Source organism: Corvus kubaryi, unplaced genomic scaffold (assembly GCF_017639235.1).
Source record: "Corvus kubaryi isolate FWS band 111438036 unplaced genomic scaffold, C.kubaryi_AGA036_p1.0 37385, whole genome shotgun sequence".
Classification (NCBI taxonomy): domain Eukaryota; kingdom Metazoa; phylum Chordata; class Aves; order Passeriformes; family Corvidae; genus Corvus; species Corvus kubaryi.
The window spans coordinates 14,362,796-14,382,761 of record NW_024581127.1 but is presented as its reverse complement, the minus strand read 5'-3'; the positions used below and the strand labels follow the sequence as shown (position 1 = coordinate 14,382,761).

Genomic DNA, 19,966 nt, shown 5'->3' with positions numbered 1-19,966 from the left:
GAATAGTTCCCAGAGAAAACATTTGTCAGATATGCATGACCATACTGACACCACTTACATTTCCAAGCATTTCTTTGTAGCCATGAGCATAAAGGCTTACTTTCTATTTTTGAAAGGGAAGTCAGGATCCTGAGACAATCATGAGATCTCGGGAGTGGGCGCCTCAGGCCTGCTGGCTGATGCAAAGAACTTGTCTGGCATGGGTGTGGGTCTTGGCTAGTTGGCCATCATCCCTGAGACTCAGTACATAAGCCAAATATGTAGAAATTTATGTTAAAAGTTTTAAAGTCACAAACATTTTAAATCCAGTGACCTGTAGTTTGTTTGTTCGCAACATTTATGCTGACTCAAACGCAGTGTGATTCATAACATGGGAACTAGGGGACACTTTTGCTCTGAAGAGCTCTCATGCTGTTTTGACTTGCACAGCATTAAGAGATACACAGTTCTTTCATTCATGCTTTAATTTATTAGCAAGGCTCAGAAGATATCAAGCGTAAGGAAAAGTGGCTTAGTAAGTTTTAATTATGCTTATTTATGCCCAATATACTGTCTCAAGCAACAGATAGAGGATAGAGAAAGGGCAAGCCTGAAATACTAGTTTCCCAGAACATTCCCTCAGATGTCAGCATTCTGTGGATCATCAATTTAAACATCTTAAAATAGTGCATACAATTAGGCCATAAACTAAAAATCAGTCAAGGTATAAGAAATGTTTATGCAGTTTTAAGGACTTTCTTCAGTTCAAACTGGAAGGCAAAACACTGCTTAAAATCCACATTCTTAAATCAAAGAAATTAACAAAAACTTACGCTTGGGCAGTGGAAGCACATTAAAGTAAGATTTCAAATATATATGGATGTGGAAGTACATGTGGAAGTTTAATTAGCCAGCCCTTAGCTGACAGATACTTGACAAATGGGAGTGTTAATACAATCTACACTTTATGTTAACCACTACAAACCATACTCTGACCCTTGGGAAGCAGAAATTTCATCTTCCCTGACTCTGACCATCTAAAAATTATGTGTCCAGTCTAACAAGTCATCCAGGCCCCCTGCATGCTCAAGGAAAATACAGGCAATTCCATAAATTTGTGTCAGAATTGGGAGCAATCACCTTTGAGAAGTGTACGTCTCTTTCCCTTGATCGTAAGAACACATGTACAGCCTGGATTACATGTTTTCTTCCCAAGTGTTAAATTTAAGTGAAATAGATACCAAGCATAGTACACAATACAGATACAGTCTATAGGCTAACCAAGTCTCTCATCAGAAGGACTGAAATGCCCCAAAGCCTGTGAAAACAACATATATTGATGCATTTTTTCAGAAATAATGTTTGAATACATTATTCAGTGATATGGGTTAAATTCACCACTGGCAGCCGCAATCATCTAAAACTAACGGAGCTTGCCTGCTTATAGGTACAGTAGTATTATTTCTTTATCAAAGCCCACATTTATGAAGAAAGGTAACTAGAAAGGTACATTAAGGTTTTCCCTTGACATTTCCTGAAAGGGAGTTATGACATTAAACACTGTGGAGGTATTAGCTTTTTTTCCCAATTACAGGAAGCCTTGGCATGAGTATTTTCTGGTCAGTTCCCCTCCACTTTATGTCCATTCTAACTCCAGTAATTTTTGATCTTTTTAGCCTGGTATCAAATTTGACGAACAACAAACAAGCAAAGCCATGAAGTTTTTATAAGCTGGAGGTAATATGGAAGCTTAGCAGAAGATACTGATGTTACCAGAACTTTGTCACACTATCAGTGAACTCACTCTGCAGAAAAATCCACAGAAAAATAGACTGTAATGTTTCTTCTGATTGGGAAACTACTCATAATTTAAATCATTTTACAAAGGAAACTGATTACAAATTGTCTTGTGCAGACTTGTTTGTTTACCTAGCTAGGGAGATTACATTCTAACTGAAAAAAGGCGAATAATCAAGGAGAAATCCAAGACAAAGCTTTGGCTTTTTGCTGTTGAAAAGGAGCTGGATTTCATGTTAAAAGTTTCCTGTCCACAGGAGGAACCCCTACCCTTAGGCTCTACCCTCAAAACAGCTTGCTTTGTTCTCAAGACCTTTGGCTTCCAGAGCACTCCGACATTTTCTATACCTGATGCATTACTCAGCATTCCCAGGAGCAGTGGGAGTATTACTGCTGACAGCTGGAAGACAGAATAAGTGCAAATTGTTAATAATTAAACTTTATCACAACTTACTTCTGCAAGTTCTTTTGTCTAGATTTAAAATGAAGCCTGGGTGGCATCTACAGTAATAGGAGTCTTCAGTGTTAACACATTCGTGTTGGCAGCCTTGGTTATCCAAAGCACAGTAGTCTACAACTGAAAAAGAACAAGACCAACATGTGCAATTAGAAAAAAAAATCAGAACTATTATGCATAGATATTATGGTACTAGTGACACACAGTAGCTATAAAAAAAAAGGAAAAGCTGATGTAATTTCTGTCTGCAAAAAGTAGTGCACTTACAACACCAGTTGGTAAATCAGATTTTAAATGAGTCCTGAATCATTTCTCAACTTTGAACATTTATCAACTCTCAGATTGTCAGGAGCCTTCTCAACATGTTTTCTCAGATCTGGAAACCATGCCTCAGTAACTCTGTCCAGATGTTCACACTGTAGGCCAGGACATAGCAAAGTTTGTTTGATTTAGTTCTGTCTTCTGTCTCTCAAGTTCCAGTCCTGGAATTGCTCTACTTTTCCTTTGTTCCCTCCCAGCTGTATTAATTCTCAAGAGCTGTTCCTGTAGCCTGAGTATATAGGAGAATCTTGGCATAATCTTCTACACTGAGGACTGTCCCAGTACATTCATTCCCTCTAATGTGCTCCAGATTTAATTCTGTACAAAGCAGCTACAACTACAAAGCCTGAGAGCTTCAGGCTGACATTCACCACTGATATTTTGTTTATATAATGCCTTTTACAAAAAAAAAGAAAAAAAAATCACAGGCAGTCCAGTCACTTATTTCATAAGTCTGGTCATTTATTACACAAATCCATATTTAGAAGTTAGATTGACAAACAGTAATACTTCAGAGTTTACTCTGTCAAGCCCATTCAAAGTTGCTAAAGAAAATAAAGGATTTTTAAAATTTCTTGCTTCATCTTCACAACAAAAGTCTTAGAAGAAATTAAAGATAAGTCACAAAGCTGGTGCTCTGCCTGCAAAGAGCAGCCAGGCCTACATTAGGAAAGTATATCTGATTCTTTCTGCAGAAGACAGTAATGTGCTTCGTTTCATACCAAGACAGGTTCCTCTTTGCCAGCTGAGTAAATTTTTTCATTACTTTATACTGCTGAGCCTCACAAATTTCTTTAAAAAGCAGTAATTTGTTTTAATGAAATCAATTCTTTCTTCAAGTGCCCCACCTATGTAAATAATGCACACTCAGGTGTGCTACTATGTTTAGTCAAGATCATCTAGTCAGGAAAGCAAATAATCTATTCAGTTAATTTGAAAGAATTTCTTTTAACCCTTCAGAATATTTGTGTTGAATCAAGTCAAATTAAACTACTTACTGGCTACCATGTGATACCATTTTCCTGGCAATCACCTTCCTGTTTCCAGAGTGAATCGATTCATACTAAAACCTATTTACTGAGTACATGTTTCCGGGATATAATGTGTCATACAATTAGCTTTCCTCTTATATTAATTCTAACCACATGCACATTTTCAAGTGTGTAAAAGACACATTAAGAAATAGGTAGGTCAAAGAATATATTCTATTTAGCATCATGCCTGGGAAATAGCCCATATGAATGTCTCTGTAAAGTCACCTCCTCCTCTGCATTTAAACCTTAACAAAATTAATTTCTATTGCAATACCTACAACTGCCCAACTAATGATTATAACAGTGAGAATAGAAAACTCAGTTGGAAGAGACACACAATGACCATTTAGTCCAACTGCTTGACCAATTCAGAGTTGGCTTTGTCCAAATGCCTCTCACACACTGACAGGCTTGGAGCATCCACCTCTTGCAGGAAGCCTGTTTCAGAGTTTGACCACCCTCAGTAAAGAAATGCCTCCTAATGTCCAGTCTAAACCTCCCCTGGTGCAGCTTTGAACCTTTCCCACATGCCCTATCCCTGGGAGAAGAGCTCAGAATGGAGCTCCCTCTTCACATCCCCTCCACATTAAGCTGTACAGAGAGATAAGGTTGCCCATTTAACCTTTTCACCAAACTAGACAAACCCAGAGTCCTCAGATACTTCTCACAGAACATTTCTTCCAGCTCTTTCACCAGTTTTGTTGTTTTAGAGACAACTGAACAAGGCTCAGAATGCTTTATTATGAGCATCTGAGCAACTCTGACCCTAAGCACTTTCAGATTACAATCTCTAGAGGGAAGAACTGTACCTTCTCATGGCTATGCAGTTGCTAACATACCTTAGACAGAAAGGAAAAAAACAAAATTAATAACTAATTTTTTAAGGCTTGCTTTTTAGCCTTTGTAGCCTTCTGAGCTCTGACTCTCAGAAGCAGGTCTGTTGGCCTGTAAGAACAATGAGCATATTAATTTAAGTAATGCCTTTCTATTAACACAGTGAAGAAACAAGACCATTCACTTGACAGTTGCTTTTGGAGATAAGTATTATTCCCTTTTTTCCAAATATTTTTATATACAAATTGCACTATTTACAGGCAGGTTTAGCCTTGCAAACAGACAGTAGTAATTGATCTATAAACTCATTTCAATTTCAGCTTTGTGCTTCGTTTTGGTGATACTTGTTTAGAAGGGAAACTTGTCAATAGCATTCCAGTCAGCAAGTAGGTAAGTTGTCCACAGAGTTAAATCGTCCTAAAAACTCTGAGAAAATTCATAAACTTGTGTGTCTTATACTGAAGTACTGTAATCCTTTAGTTGGTATACAGAAAATATACAGGTTGTATAAGAGCAAAGCAGAATAATATTTTCTTAATTAATAGAAGTTTCACTACTTTCATATTTCTATGCTGAGTCACAAGATATACATTAAAATGTGAACACTTAAGAGATTTCACTGTTCTTAATTTTATCTCATGTCTATTTCAATAAGAAATTTTTCCAAGTTATTAGTGTCCTTTTTAGTGAGCAAACCATTAATTGAGTTGTCATCTCTGCGTATTTGTTCCGTATTTGTTTTTCTCAAACTTACTTAGTAAGTGATGAGAACCATCTTTTACTTCCAGTTACCAGTTCTGCACTCTGGGTGCTTACATTGTCCTCTCTGAACCATGGACTGCATGGGTCACCTTTCTCATGAATGGTTGTTTTACCCCTATGATGTTTATACAGATTATTCAAGCCTGGGAGAATGAAGTAAGTTAAGGAGAAGGGTAGGAGAAAAAGGGGACAGAGTAAGTAAAGGCATAAGGAGGATGAAAAAGAAGATGGGGGAAGATAGAGCAGACTCATGGAAGACTCGTAAGAATCTAAAAAGCAGCCAAAAAAATCCAGCAGTGCCAGCACTGCAGAGAGGTGCCAGCACTGCAGAGAGTGCCAGCAGCCAAACCACTGCCAGGAAAAGAGGACCCAAGCCCAGCAGCTGCAGCAATATGGAGACAGTCTAGCATTACTGCCAGGAAAGAGAGGACAGCATGTCCAGCAACACCAAGGTGGAGAGACTGAGTGTCCAGCAGCATGATGGAGAAAGGATGGCTCATTACCACCAAACTTCAACTGACATAACTTTGTCCATGTGAAAAACAGCTCAAAAAAAGGCACAATTATAGTGCCCTGCCATCCATACTTACTGCTGAGCTGACACTTTCAAATACTGTTTAGCCTACAAATTTGTGCATAAACTGTGCATTACAAACTCTCAGAGTGGTTGGTTGTTCAGCGGTCAGCTTGAATGGATACATTGTGAGTTCTGGCTGTGAGATTTCATATAATTATTGCCATTCAGGTAACTGGCTGGCACATATCAGTAAAGCAATTAGTATCACCACTGATCCTTAAATTAGCCCATCAGAAAAATCTTAACAAACATGCCTGTGAAAAGAATTTTCGGCACTTTCTCCTTCGCTTCTGCTGGAGTTCAAACTTTAGAAGCCTTAGATATCTTAGATGGAAACCTTTGACTCTTTGCAAGAATACCACAAAGTGTATTTCCTACTGAAATTCTCTTTTCGTTCTCTGGAAGGGGAGGAGACAGTAACCTTAATGAAGTCACTGCTTTTTGCAAAATTGTTATTGTTCTCAATGATCTCTAGTATAGGTGTACATCAAGATCTTTCTTCTGATCCTGCTCATTTGATAATAAATACTTCACAGAAAGGAAGGGTTAACTAGCTTAAGAGTAATGAAAACTGAGAGTTATCACTGCTGATTCAGTACTATACATAGTCTCCCTTATAAAATTTTCCAGGAAGGATGATTATTTGTTGGTGATCACATCTGCAGAAGCTGTACATTCTTAGTAGTAGCATATTCCTCAAAAATCTCAAATTGTTCAAACCTGAAAAGTCAAATCCTGGAGGCTGACAATAGGATTGGCAGACAAATTAGCATCAAAATCATAAGTTACCCAGACACGCTTTTCCTGTTCAAGAAATATAGAGAAACTAAGTTCTGCATAGATCAAATATAATTAATATACATTGAACCATTCTTGTACGTCAGTAAGAAATTAAAAAGTTAAGTGGCCAAATACGCAAATGCAAGAGAAAACTAAAAAAAATTAGAGATGTTAATAATGTGCTTTAAAATCCCAATTAATACTGCTAATTACTGCACTGGTATGAATCGCATGTATTCATGCTTTGTTGCTAAAAGGTACAAATGAATAGAAATCAAGTGGAGAAGAAAAACTGCTATAAAATGCAAGATAGTGAACCATGCATGCTGTAATTTGAAAATAACTGAAGAGAGAATATGATATCTTTAAATGTCAACAATAGAGCTTATAATAAACCTGTATCTCCTCATGCCAAAGAGAGTCAGTGAGGAGGTAGAAAAAAAAAGGTCAAAGATGTATCACACCTCCAAGCAGCTCTCTCCCCAGACTTTGCAGATAAGTTATTAACAGGCAAAAAACACATACCAATGCAAAAAATTTAATAAATGGCATAGAAATATTTTGAAGCTTTAAATAACAAAAATAGACTTTGTATTTATTACAGAGGATAATACTAGACTTGACATATGTAGTGGTTTGGTCCAAAATACTCATTACTGTTTATCTGCTGTGAGATAAGAATTAGGAGAAATGCAAAACAGGCACCAAACTTGAAAGAATATGAAGAAGTTTATTAACAGACCTAAAAGAAGAAAAAAAATTATACCACCTTCAGAACTCTCCTCCTCCCCCCACCTTCCTCCCTTCTCCCACTGACAATGTGAAAAGACAACCCTTAAGATGTTCAGTCTGTTTACCACTTCCATAATAACCTTGTTCAGTCCATTTAGAAAGAGAAGTCTCTTCTTGCTCATGCTATGAAAACATTATCACAACGAGACAGCCGCCCACTTCCAAATATTGTTCAGTCCATTTAGGAAGAGGAGTCTCTCTGCCTGCGTGTGAGTCCTTTCCCCCGACTTGCAGCTTTTCCCGCAACTGCTTTCGAGGGTCCACTCTTGAAGATTTTTGGGGTACAATTTTAAGGTTGAGCCGTTCAGAAACAAAAACAGAGGCCCTTCTCCTTCCCTGGGAGCAAAGGGTCTTCATCATCTTCATCGTTAGGACTATCTCTGGGAGCATCTCTAGGAACTGAGGTTTTCTCCTTTCCCATTTGGAGCAAAAGTCCTCATCTGGTTCATCTCTACGGACTGAGGTTTTCTCCTTTCCCGTTTGGAGCAAAAGTCCTCATCTGGTTCATCTCTCCCTGTCCAAACTTCTCATGAAATTACACCTGTGTCAGCATCTGCCTATCTCAGCACAGGTGCTTTTGCTCACGAGTTGAACACTCCACCCCCCATATCTTCATGAAATTACAACAGGATACTCTGATATATCATAGCTTCACAACAGAATTTCAGCTTTAAGCATCTCCTCTCTCTCTTCCCTCAGGTTTTCAGCTCTTCACAGCAATAAAAGGGTTACTCTCACCTCGGCCTTGCAGCTTTGCAGCTGGAATGTTGAATTTTTCTTATCGCAGTGGAGAGGGGGGAGAGCCGAGCCGCTCCGGCTGCCCACGGCAAGGCAGTGGGGGGGGGGGGTTCCACGGCTGGAACAGGTCCATGGCTCCAGGATGGCCGTGGCCCGGCCCGGCCTGGCCCAGGCAGGGCCTGGCCGGGCCCGCTGGCCCCCACACGGGGCCTGCAGCCACTTGTCCCAGCGCCGGAAACGAGAGAGCCTGGAGGGGGAGTTTGCCTATTCTTAAATGTGGATCACAGAGGTGATCACAACTTTAAGTGGCTTAGAGAATTGTCCATATTCAAACTGGCCAGCTGATAGGTTCTATCAGTTCCCAGAGGAAACTGTAAGCACCCCTTAGCAAGGACGTCCCTTCTGGGACTATGCTTGCTAACCTATGACAACATACTAAGAATTTCACCAGAATGATGCTCTGGTAGCTACCCTCCTGGTAAGAATATCTTGGCTGTCAAGGAACTTCAACTTAATAGAAAATAGTAACAACAGCTGATGACACTAAGTGTGAATATTTTGGATTAGATTATATAGTAGGAAAGAACTGGGGATGAAAGAATCTACCAACAGAAGTCACAAATTTTCTGTCTCAGGATACAGTCAAATAAACAGCAGAGAAGTATATCCTTTATCCTAATACAAGTAAAGGTCAAGAGGGTCAGCTAAGGTTGTTAGATGAATATTAGATATAGAAATTTGGGCCAGAACATAAAAACTTGCCTAAATAATCAGTATTAACTGCATTTTCAAAACAATTTGGCTTCAAAAAGCAGGTTCTTAAAATGATACAAGAGAGGCAAAATTATTCTGGAGACAAATTATGTTGAGACCTTTAAATACCCCTATACTGAAATCATGAAGCTACAAGTAAAGGAAACATTTCTGAAGAATGTTCTTCAAAACCTCATGTTATCCCAGGCCTAAAATACCCCAAAACCTTATTTGTATGTCCTATGTGAAGCTACATGCAGAAAGTTCCATAAATTGTCACCTATTTTGCATCTCAAAACAGGGTTATCCTGCAAGCCAATAGCTCTTTGAAGGCAATAAGAGAAAGATATTTTAGAGCTGTCTTAAAACGACAAGAAAGTGTAGGGTGTTGGACAAAACCATTGTGATGGCCTGTGGCAGATTTGAGGCCACGGATTCACTTGGATTCATTTCCACGGGACTTCAATATGTGTTTGAAATTCAGCATGCATCTAAGTGCTTGCCTGAAGATAATACCTAACAAATATCCAGATCTCACTGGGGGTTTTTTTTGCAGTGGAAACCAGAAGACAGTATTTTCTCAAAAGGTAGCACGGTATGAAAAGTTTACAAGAATAGGTGCATAGGCTTGTAAAAGAGATTATACTAGAAGTATTTACCATGTATAAACAGGGAAGAAGAGTGAGATACTTACAGAGTAATAGGTAGGGAAGTATGTTTTGTGTTAAAAAATTATTGTGCCATATTTTCACACTCTCTCTTTTGAGCTGTAATTCTTGGAGCTGATATTGACTTCCTTACTGCCAACAGTGAAAATTAAAGGTACATAGTAGATGGATCCTTAACGTGGCTAAACTTTCCTTAAAGTCGTCTTCCCAAAAAGGGGTTGAAATCTCTCCTCACATGACCATGAAATCAAGTGAAAAAACATCAAGAAATTGTCAATTTTCAAGTTTTTCCATGCATAACTTCTGTCTGAAGAGGAGTTACCGAGTTTGTCCGGCTTTGTTTTTTTAATGGCCACATATGTCATGCCAGTACATTGCTGGCCAGCTAAAAAGATCTCAAAAACATTGGGTGCGTTGTTTCAAAACAGAAAATTACTTTCTGTGTGAAGTTGGTTGGAACAATTTTCCCAAGACACCATTCATTATTAGTAAAGGCCTACAAACATGTCAATTATGTGTTCTTTCTCATCTACCACTCACGCAGGAGAACATCATTGTCTATGGCTAAAGTGGATACTAATTTATATTGAATTTTCCTTTGGTTTGTGTCAAGAGATAAATGTGAATTGCTGAATTCATACTCACCAACACAATTCTTTCCATTTGCATCAAGTTCATACCCTTCATAACACTGACAGACGTAGGACCCAGGTGTGTTCACACAAATCTGCTCACAGGCATGTTTCTCCACAGCACAAAGGTCCTGAGCTACAACACATAATTGCATGAGTATGAAATTCTTTGACCTTCTACAATGCACAGGTAGACTATAGATCAAAAATAAATTGCAGGAAGCTATGGACAACTCTTTTGAGATGAGCTCATTTTAACACAGATCATGCTAATGTTCCATCAAACACTGAAAGCCAATAGGATCAGTCACTCAAAGCTGAAGCACTTGTCCCTTCAGCTGAAGGCAATGACTATTAATGGATCAATGGTGCCTAGTAGAGTTGCTTGATGTATGTTTCTCTAAAAAGTTCAAAGGGCATTCTTCAGGGATTTTTTTTGAAAAAGAGAAATAATTGGGTTTATTTGTGTATATTTGGGGTTTTTTTTTGCATAACCAGATAAATGATGACAAGGTTGGAAAAGGAAAGAAAAGGAAAACACAACAGCAAAAAACTTGGGGATATTTCATTTCTGAGTTTTAGAATTTTTCAGTTTTATGTAAATACCATAGCAAGTTACCCCTTCCATGCAGAAGATCTCATAAAAAAAAATTACCATGACAAAAGAGGTCAGTTCAGCACCTAGCCAAATCAAGCACACTGGGCTTTCTCTTTAACGGACCAAAGCTTTATGAGAACCCCAAGTTTCCCCAGCGAAAGCTCTGGAAAGCAGAGTACTTTGTGTTGCTCAAAGACTGCTCAACACATAATGGTCATTTACATCTACAAAATAGGCTTTTGGAACATGTTTGAGGAAATCAGCCAAGCAAAACCAAATTTTCTTTTATAGCTGTCTGCTTCATATCAAGCGGCATGATGAACAGCACAAACAGTCGCTTAACTCTTTTGTTCCAGTGTAAACAGCCACAAACAGATAATTTTCCAGCTTGTTTCAGCTACATTCCTCTTTTGTATTATTTTGTTTATTAATGTAAGATTTGAGCATCTCTAGAGAAGAATGGGAGAGATTAGTTAAACAAACAAATACAGTGTAATAAGTAAAGAACACCCATTATCTGACACAAACACTCTTCTCTAGAAAAGTTAGACCACAGTACACGAAAGGAGCATCCTTTCATGGATGCAAAAGCATCATAATTAAACAAATGTAAGAATATTTTATGTTGAACACACAAACCATTTCCCAGCCTGAAGCAAAGTTGTCAGTTCATTACTGATTGAAGCCATTTGGTTAAGGGCTTTTAAGAACTGCGTACTGATAGCATTTATTCTCACAACATTAAAAAAAAAAGGGAGCAGAAGAATAAAAACAGAGTCTAACTTTAGGTACAAAAAGAATGAAAAGAGAGTATAACACTAGGTACATACCACTCATCTTTTCTGCATTATTTAATTCAGAAAGTGTTAAATTATGTATATAAGGAAAGTATTTGTTCATGGAAGAGCTGCTGAAGACATCCAAACCTTAGATAAATAAATCTGGTTTATGTTGATCATGTATTGTACTTTGCATAAACATGATGAAGATTTATTTTACTTAGATGTCAAGTGAGGAATCTATTGTCTCTGTGCACTTGTGGGCATTTAACAGCCAGTGAAGGTAACTAAAATACTCACAGACCGTGCATTTTTCTTTTGCTGCGGTTCCCCTACCTCCAGAACTAAGGTGTCCCCTTTGTCCAGGCTTGGCTCCCTAACCTCATGAATTCTGTTACGTCTCTGTGCGGGTTTTAGATGTAATGGTTTGACCTTCTCTAGACTGATACTGCATCATCTCTCTCCTTCACCAATGATTTGCACCATCCTAGCACATCTAAGGCCATTTTGATGACTCTCAGATTTCCAGTGCTAATTGCTAGAATTAGTTTATAGTTTGGTGATGTAAAAAACCCAAAGGCTACAAACACATTGAAGGACTAATTTCCCTTTCATATTGCTTAAACTGCAATCTGGTATCATCTGACTGATGATCAAAGCAGGTACACAAAGAAATCATGTGTGACGGGTAAGTGGGGAAAACTAATAGAAATCATAGCTAAAAAAGAAGGTAAAGCAATGCAGGAAAGGGCTTTGAAAAATTGTAGGAAGGGAGCATATTGAGGTCTACTGTGCATGGGTCACCAGCAGAAAAATTACACACAATTCAAAAGCTCTTGGAAATTAACCTGTATTTGAAGCAGTGCAGTGCCCAAATGCTAAACTACTGGCTGAGAAAAACTATGGAAATATAACAGAGTAAAAAGAAGAAGAGACAATGAAGAATTTTTCATACTTGTTATTAATTTTTAAAAATCTATTCACAAAAAAAAAAAAAAAAAGCCAGAATTGATGTTAGGGATGAGAATTGGGACAATGTGTGAGAGACAATTAAAAAAGAAGAAAAATTTTGAATTTCAAATAAATTTCAAAAAAATTCTTTGTTAAAATTCTTTAAGATATTTAACTGCATGTGGAGGGTTTAAAAGAATACAAAAGTTTTAAATAAGAAGCATTTTAAGAAGGACACAATGAAGAGAAAAGGTTAGACAATAACAATACTACTGAAATGTGATTACATAGTTGGAGCCATCATTTGTAATGATGATTACATCATATGACCACCTTCTTTCTGATGAGTTATAGCAAACATGCAGAAGCAGAGAAAATAGGCTCTACGAAAAATGTCCTGGTCAGTATTCTTGTCTTGGCTGAGTTACTAAACCAAATAATTATTAGGAAATATTCCAGATTGGACTCTTTTTTTTTTTCTTTGTTTGGTGCATCTTCTACAGGAAACAAAACCACTGAAGTGTTAAAGTTTTTTCACTGAAGTGAAAAAATAAAGTGTTACATTTTTTCCATTTAATGCAACACATTGCCTTGTAATTCACAGAAATGCTTATGACAAATGTCTACATTTGGTGAAGGATGTGGTGAGAAGGAATAGAAAACAGATTCTCACAGCTCAACAGCATAGAAGGTGAACAGCTCAAAAGTGGTTTTCCTGCTGTAGCCCAAAGGGTCTGAAGATGCTTCCATGCAGGAGTGAGAATATCCTGATCTCTCCGGAGCTGACATTATTTAGATCCCATTCCTATTTACTGAGGCTCCGAAACCATGTATCCCACTACACACGTAAAGAGTCCAATCCCCAGGCTGCAGAATCACCTTCTGAGGTGACATACTGACATACCCTCACTTGTTCATTGGTGCTTAGTATTTGATATGAAACACAGCTCTAAGCAAGAGAGACTAAGAATCCACTAATCTCAAGATACCTGATAGTTTTATGGTACTCTCCTGAGATACAGAAGATCAAATACAAGAACAGGATTTGAGCCTGCAGTCTTCACCTTAGTTCTAAATTAGAGATTGTAAGAGGTACATCCTATGCTCTCACGATGACTGTCTCCCACAGCTTCTTGAATAGACGTTTTCCAAAATTTTTCTTCTGTCTAAAATCAGTTTAGCAACTTTAATTTGAATCTATGCACTTCCACTTGAATCCATGCACTGCTGTGTGATAAAAACCTGAACTTTTAGCAAATACATTTTCCACAAGTAATTAAAGATAGCGTTACATAATTTCTTTAAAGTAAGGTGAATACAGAAATAATTTGGGCATATCCCTCTAATGTAAATTGCTGTTACTTACTAGGAAGCAAGTTAAAATGGACTAACAAAATACCGATCATGAAGATCAAAATTAAAGTGAAATAAAGTTTGTTATTAAAAACTATACAGCTAATTGCTAAAAACTGAAAAAAGTCAACACTTTTAAAGAGAGGAATGAGAGCATAAGCAAGACTTCTGAAACGTTGCAAACCCTTCTATTTCCAGCAGCAGTTCAGAAGAGTTTTTCAGAATGTCAAGTTATTTCACAGCTTTCTAGTATGGGGCTTATTGCACCCTTCTGTACTATTTAGTACTGTTGCTAGCTGGACAAGTTAGTAAAGTATCTAAATTAACTTCATTTGCGATGCTAAAGTTATTTATTTGGTTGTTGTTTCATTGTTGAACTTAATATACCAATAAAATTCAAATGCAATTTCATATAGTTACAGTGTACCTCTGCAGAGCTGTGTATAAAATTTAGCTTGATGTATCTCAGAAAGATTTGTAAGAACTTCACTTACACAAAGCAAGAAAAAGAATTACAACTTCACCTTTCCAGACACTTTCTGATGATTAACATTAATTATTTACTGAGCTCAGTTCTTTATGAGCCCAGCAGAAAGGGTAAGTGATGTTAAGCACTTTTCAGCAGCATGAAAGAGAAAAGAAAGATAACGCACTGCTGCAAGTCTTCTGGTCAGCATTCAGAATGTATCCTTGTTTACATCTGCACAGGTAGGAGCCAGGGGTGTTTATGCAGAAGTGATCACAGTGGTGCTCAACTATACTGCACATATGAGGCACTGAAAGAAAAAAGGAAAACATTACTAAGTGCTGGTCTTAATTACTTGTGGCCACTGGAAAAAAAAACTGGTGTAGAAAATTTTACTGAAGTAACTTAGAAATTTCAAATTCAGTATTGCTAGTAAAGACAAAAATGAGAGCTTAAGAAAATAAAAATATACAAGACAGTATGTGAAAAAATGAATTATTTGGTGATCCTACAAAGACAATGAAACAAACCTATCATAGTCAAATTAAGAAAATAAGTGTAATTTAAGTGTAAGCTGATTTAGAGGACATTCAATTTCTTGCCTGAAGAAAATCACCACGCAGCACCCAATAATAAAGAAGAAGAATGACTAAAAACAACTTAATGAAGAGACTATTTTGCTTGCTTAGTTATTAATGTTGAGGAACGTGCAAATAATACATGATGACACTGAGGACATGTATCTCCAAGATTCATTAAGCAGGAGCTGGGCTGAAATACACTCCAGATTGTAAGTCTTTCTATTTTTGTTCTGTTTGTATTTTATGTCTCTAATAGCAAGTATTAAAATGCAGCAGACTGAGACAATAAAAGAGAAAAAGAATAGAGGCTCATTCAGTCAAATTCATTGTTGAACTAATTTTCTCCAGGTCAGTGTTTGGGGATTAAGAAATCTTGATGTTTTCTTTCCACTGCAGCATTGCTTGTATGTAATCTCTATAAAATACAGGTGAATTACTTCTCAGAGAACACTGTGTGGAAAATTATCTATTTTGCAACAGCAATTAGGGATTGATGTGCTCCTTAATGTGCTAGGTCGACAAAGCTCAACATTTATGGAATAGATATTAAAAGTAATCTTTTAGAAGCCACAACAGAAGCCTGCTAAATAACTTAATGTGGTAGGTGTGGTACTTGTGGAAAAAACCCACATATGATTTTAAGATATATACACTATGTATCTGCTCTTTGGCATGTTTACAAGAGTTAGGTATTTATTGCTAACACACAAAGCACCACAATTCCCTAATCTCTTAATCAGCTTGTTGGATCTCACAAATTTCTGCCATAATAAAACTTCTCAAGTACTTTTATTTATGTGAATACAGACCTACTTCAACTTCTTGTTTTTTCATCTTTCTGTCATTCTGAAAAGGAAAGCATTCAATGACAGGAGACCCAGTAACTCAAGTTCCTTCTGAGAATACGTTTTTACCGTCTGTTACCAATCTTCCCATCTACTATGCAAGTATAGTGTACATGTTCTGACGTGTTTCTGTCGCACCCATTTACAAGCAGTGATACTCTGGTCATCAGTCCGATTTCTGTAGTGGAGTCTGCTCTCTGAATGATTTCTGCAGCCTCATCTGTTACAGGAGCTGTTTGGTGGTCACAGGCAGGACTGAAGTAATAGAAAGGGTGATCTCATAGTTAAGGAATCTGAACACAAGCCTTGTTGTGAATAAGATTTTATCTTGATATCACAGGGTCCTTATTGGATTTTGGGCAAGCCAACAATATCAGTATCTTCAAGAAAACATCAATCAGCCTTCACACTGTATCTGTTCAGATAGAGACACCTGACTCTGTATTTGCAAGCATGCAAGTGATGGCTGTAGAACTGTGAATAACATGTTGTATTAGTCCAAAAACATTCAATGCCCCCGAAAATCACATGAGGGATTGCACTGAGTCAAATATTTAAAGTTAGTGGGTGGTTTTGACAAACTTAACCCTGTTTCTGTGCCTCCATTCTCCCAATGTAAAATGGGGATGACACCACTATCTACTTTACAGGAATATAATAAAGACTTTATTTGCCCCTGACTGCTCCATCCCAAGTTTGGTCTTTCTCACACTTCTTCTAATCTCCACCTCCTTTCCTGGATTCTGTTCCCATTTTCACCGATATTTTTCTGCATTTTCAACTCTTGTCTTATTCTTCATGCCTCTCACCCCTCAGAATACTCTTTGCTTCTGTTTTACCTTGCTGACTAGTAATAAAAAGAGGTCCTGGCTTCAACTGGTGTTTCTGACATCCCCAAATCTTTAGCAGCCAGGGGCAGCAACTGTAGGGAACCTCTGACTTAATGGAATGGAGCACATCCAGTTTACAGGGATTCTTTTGAGAATACAGGTACTAGGTACTTAGTAGTCTCTACCACCCAGTAGTAAATAGTGGTTAATTTGGCTTACTTTTCATCTCCCCCACAGAGCTTCATCATCTGGCCATGGTTTTCTACTGTCATCACAGGAACCACGAAGACATATTCCCACAGACATAAGAGTGATTCAGACACAAGGACAGCTCAGGGGCCAAGGTCTTCTCCCACAGCATGAAGCCCAGCAGACAGCATTCCAGGAGACTTGACCAGAGGGGTGACTTCAATTGCTTTAGCAAAGCAACAAGGTGTCCAGATGTTCCATTCAGCTACAATGATATTTCCTCTGGGTCCACAAGTGGGAGGACTTAAACTAACCACATTTCCTAGGAGGAATGTAGGTGCTCTAGGAAGCAGGGGCTATGATTACTCTCCTGAAATTCAGCAAGCTGAATGCTGCTTCACAGTTGAGAACAAATAAAATGGTATGGATCCTATCTGCAATTTAGTACCTTATGATGAAATCCATATGAATCTAACAGCTTAAACTCTCTGTTGAATCTGGGTCTGGATTTTTAAATATGTCTAAGGATCTCACTTCGAATTTCCAGCACAGCAAATCCTGGGGAGGCATTCCCTGGAGCAGGAGGCAACCGCTACCCTTGTCACCTCCATACTCCTCCATCTGCAGTGGGAGGTTGGCTTTACTGAAGAACACATGTATTTGATTAAAAGTGAGCTAAAAAACTCTAATAAATTTCTTGGACACTGCCCAGCCAGAAAAAAAACAAACCAAAAAGCAAAAAACAAAACAACCCAAAAAAACCAACCAACCAACAAACAAACAAAAAACCAAAAACAGAAAAAAAACCCCAAACCCCAAAAAACCCCAAACCAACCATAACATAAAGAAATGGTATTTTGACTGGATTTGTTTCTAAAACACGACTTTAAAAATCAGCATTTGCTGTTCATTCCATTTAAACTCTGAATCCATTATTAGTTTACTCTTTCTTGTTTTTTAAATATATCCTACCACACCAGCTAACAATACAGCAAGGAAGAAACAGGAAAAAAATCTATTATCGATGAATGTCTGTGTTGTTGTGTTTTGTGCTGAGGCAGTTCAGCTGCTCTTTGAAACAATTTTGGAAAAGATCAAGTAAGGAAAATTCTCCAGACTACCCTTACAATAAGCTTCAGTTCTTTTCTGGCAAAAGCATTCCTAGAGATGAGTGAGCATTTAATCTCACCATGCATTCTTTTTCTGGACTCTATTGAAAATTCATCAGCTTAACACCAAATTTTTATGAAATACTTTCCTACTTATCTCAGGAATAAATAAAAAACAAAAGTCTACTAAGTACACAGATTAATATAAAATTAATTACAAATGCCACAATATTTGCAAAAGGTAATTCGTTATCAGGGAATTACAGATGGAAGTGATATCTCTATTGTAAATTAATACCTATTAAAATATTCACTTTATAGTATGAATGAATAATATCACTGTAATTGCTTTTCATAACTTTCTGTATTTAAAATAGATGGAATACAAACACTACCATGTCTGTGTTTCACTTTCAGTCACAAGGCATGTACAGAAATTATTCTTTGCCTAGAATTAGTATGTAAGTTTCGGAAGAGGAATCCGTGGACTCTCAAGAATCTTTAAATAGCCAAAAGACTGTTAAGCAGTTTAAAGTTTCACTACTAAGGGAGATCACATTTAAAATGAATAGACGAAACAACTTATCTAATATTCAAAGAGAAGAGATCGTAAATTTAATGCTATTATGCAATAAATAGGAAAATCATGATACGTGTGTTTGCCTAACTGCTTATGAGCACGAGGAATTACGTCACATTTTATAGCACTTAACTGTAGCATGAGTTTTCCCCACGTGTGAATGCTGTTCTGGATATTATCTGGCTAGTATATAGCCAATATATACTTCAATATATATTTTCTAACAGATAAGGTTTCATGTAAAAAAAAAAAGTTTAATTATAATGTATATTTTTTCTGTTTCACTTTCATCTGTGTATTCAAATCTATAGATAAAAATCTTACCACAAAGTTTAGTCTGGAAGGCAGAGGTCAGTGTTTCAATCTGACTGAAATTAGCAACCAGAAACACATGTTCTTCATGTGGTTCGCTCCCAATGGACTTCAGAGTGTTCATATCCACTCTTCCCACTCCAATGGCAAAAATTAGGATTCCTGAGTTACGTGCTTTAGCAGCAATCTCTGCCACAGGATCCTGAGGTCTCCCATCTGTCACTATCATGATAATTCGGGGCACATTCTGCCTCAGAGGTCGAGCCCCTTCTGTCTCTGAAAATGCGATGTTCACTGCATACTGCAGAGCCAGCCCAGTCATGGTGCCCGTCGCCAGGTGCATCATCCTCCTCACTGCTCGTTCGATATCCTGCTTCCGCCTGAAGGTCTTCAGCGAAAACTCCTGTTTGACGGTGCTGCCGTACTGAATCAGACCCACGCGCGTGGTGTCAGGGCTGATGTCCAGAAACTGCAAGATGGTCAAAATGAACTCCTTCACTTTTTCAAAGTCGTAATGGTGCACACTGCGAGAGCTGTCAATGATGAAAACAAGGTCCAGATGTTTGTTGTTGCAAGGGTTTTCTAAAAGGAAAATGCAAACAAAAATACTTTACAATTTCAAAATGCAAATAGGTTCAAGTTTACTGCCTAAACAAACACTCTGACAAGTGCTGGGAAAATTCAGGAAAAACAGAAGATACCAGAACTAAGGCTACTTGGGCAATATAAGTTTGTTCTCCAGTAAATAACAGAAGCTGCCTGTTACTTGATCCTTATATGTACTTTTTTGCATGCATGCGTGAAATAAGTGCCCAAAATGATTAATGGCAGTGGAATGGGGAGATAGAATCATAGAATCAGAGAATACCGTGGGTTGGAAAGGACATTAAAGATCATTGTAGTTCAACACCCCTGCCATGAACAAGGTCACCTTCAACTAAACCAGGTTGCTCAAAGCCAAATCCAACCTGGCCTTAAACACTGCCAGGGCTGGGACATCCACAACTTCTCTGGGCAACGCGTTTGAGTAAAGAATTTCTTCCCTATACCTAATCTAAACCTGGCCTCTTCTAGTTTATTATTAGTTCATTACTTGTTGTCCTACCACTACATGCCCTTGTCAAATGTCACTCTTCAGGTACTTGTGCGTTACCCTGTTGTGCCATTGTTGAGATTTTGACCTCATTCCCCACGAAGGGTGGTGTCCTGGGTTGCAGTGTATTCTATTACCATCCTCAGGAGCCGTTGA

At 37.8% G+C, this 19,966-nt stretch overlaps 1 protein-coding gene across 3 annotated transcripts in view; it reads right to left on the bottom strand.

The window, feature by feature from the left end:
• The window catches only part of MATN2 (matrilin 2), a 72,868-nt gene that overhangs the window by 28,747 nt on the left and 24,155 nt on the right, over positions 1–19,966 (bottom strand). For all 3 annotated transcript variants that reach the window (XM_042035946.1, XM_042035945.1, XM_042035947.1), the window contains exons 3-6: positions 18,730–19,299; positions 14,459–14,581; positions 10,138–10,260; positions 2,231–2,353 (exon numbers count right to left, since the gene is read on the bottom strand). In XM_042035946.1, the coding sequence (XP_041891880.1) occupies positions 2,231–2,353; positions 10,138–10,260; positions 14,459–14,581; positions 18,730–19,299 (939 nt within the window). The remainder of the gene's footprint in view (positions 1–2,230; positions 2,354–10,137; positions 10,261–14,458; positions 14,582–18,729; positions 19,300–19,966) is intronic.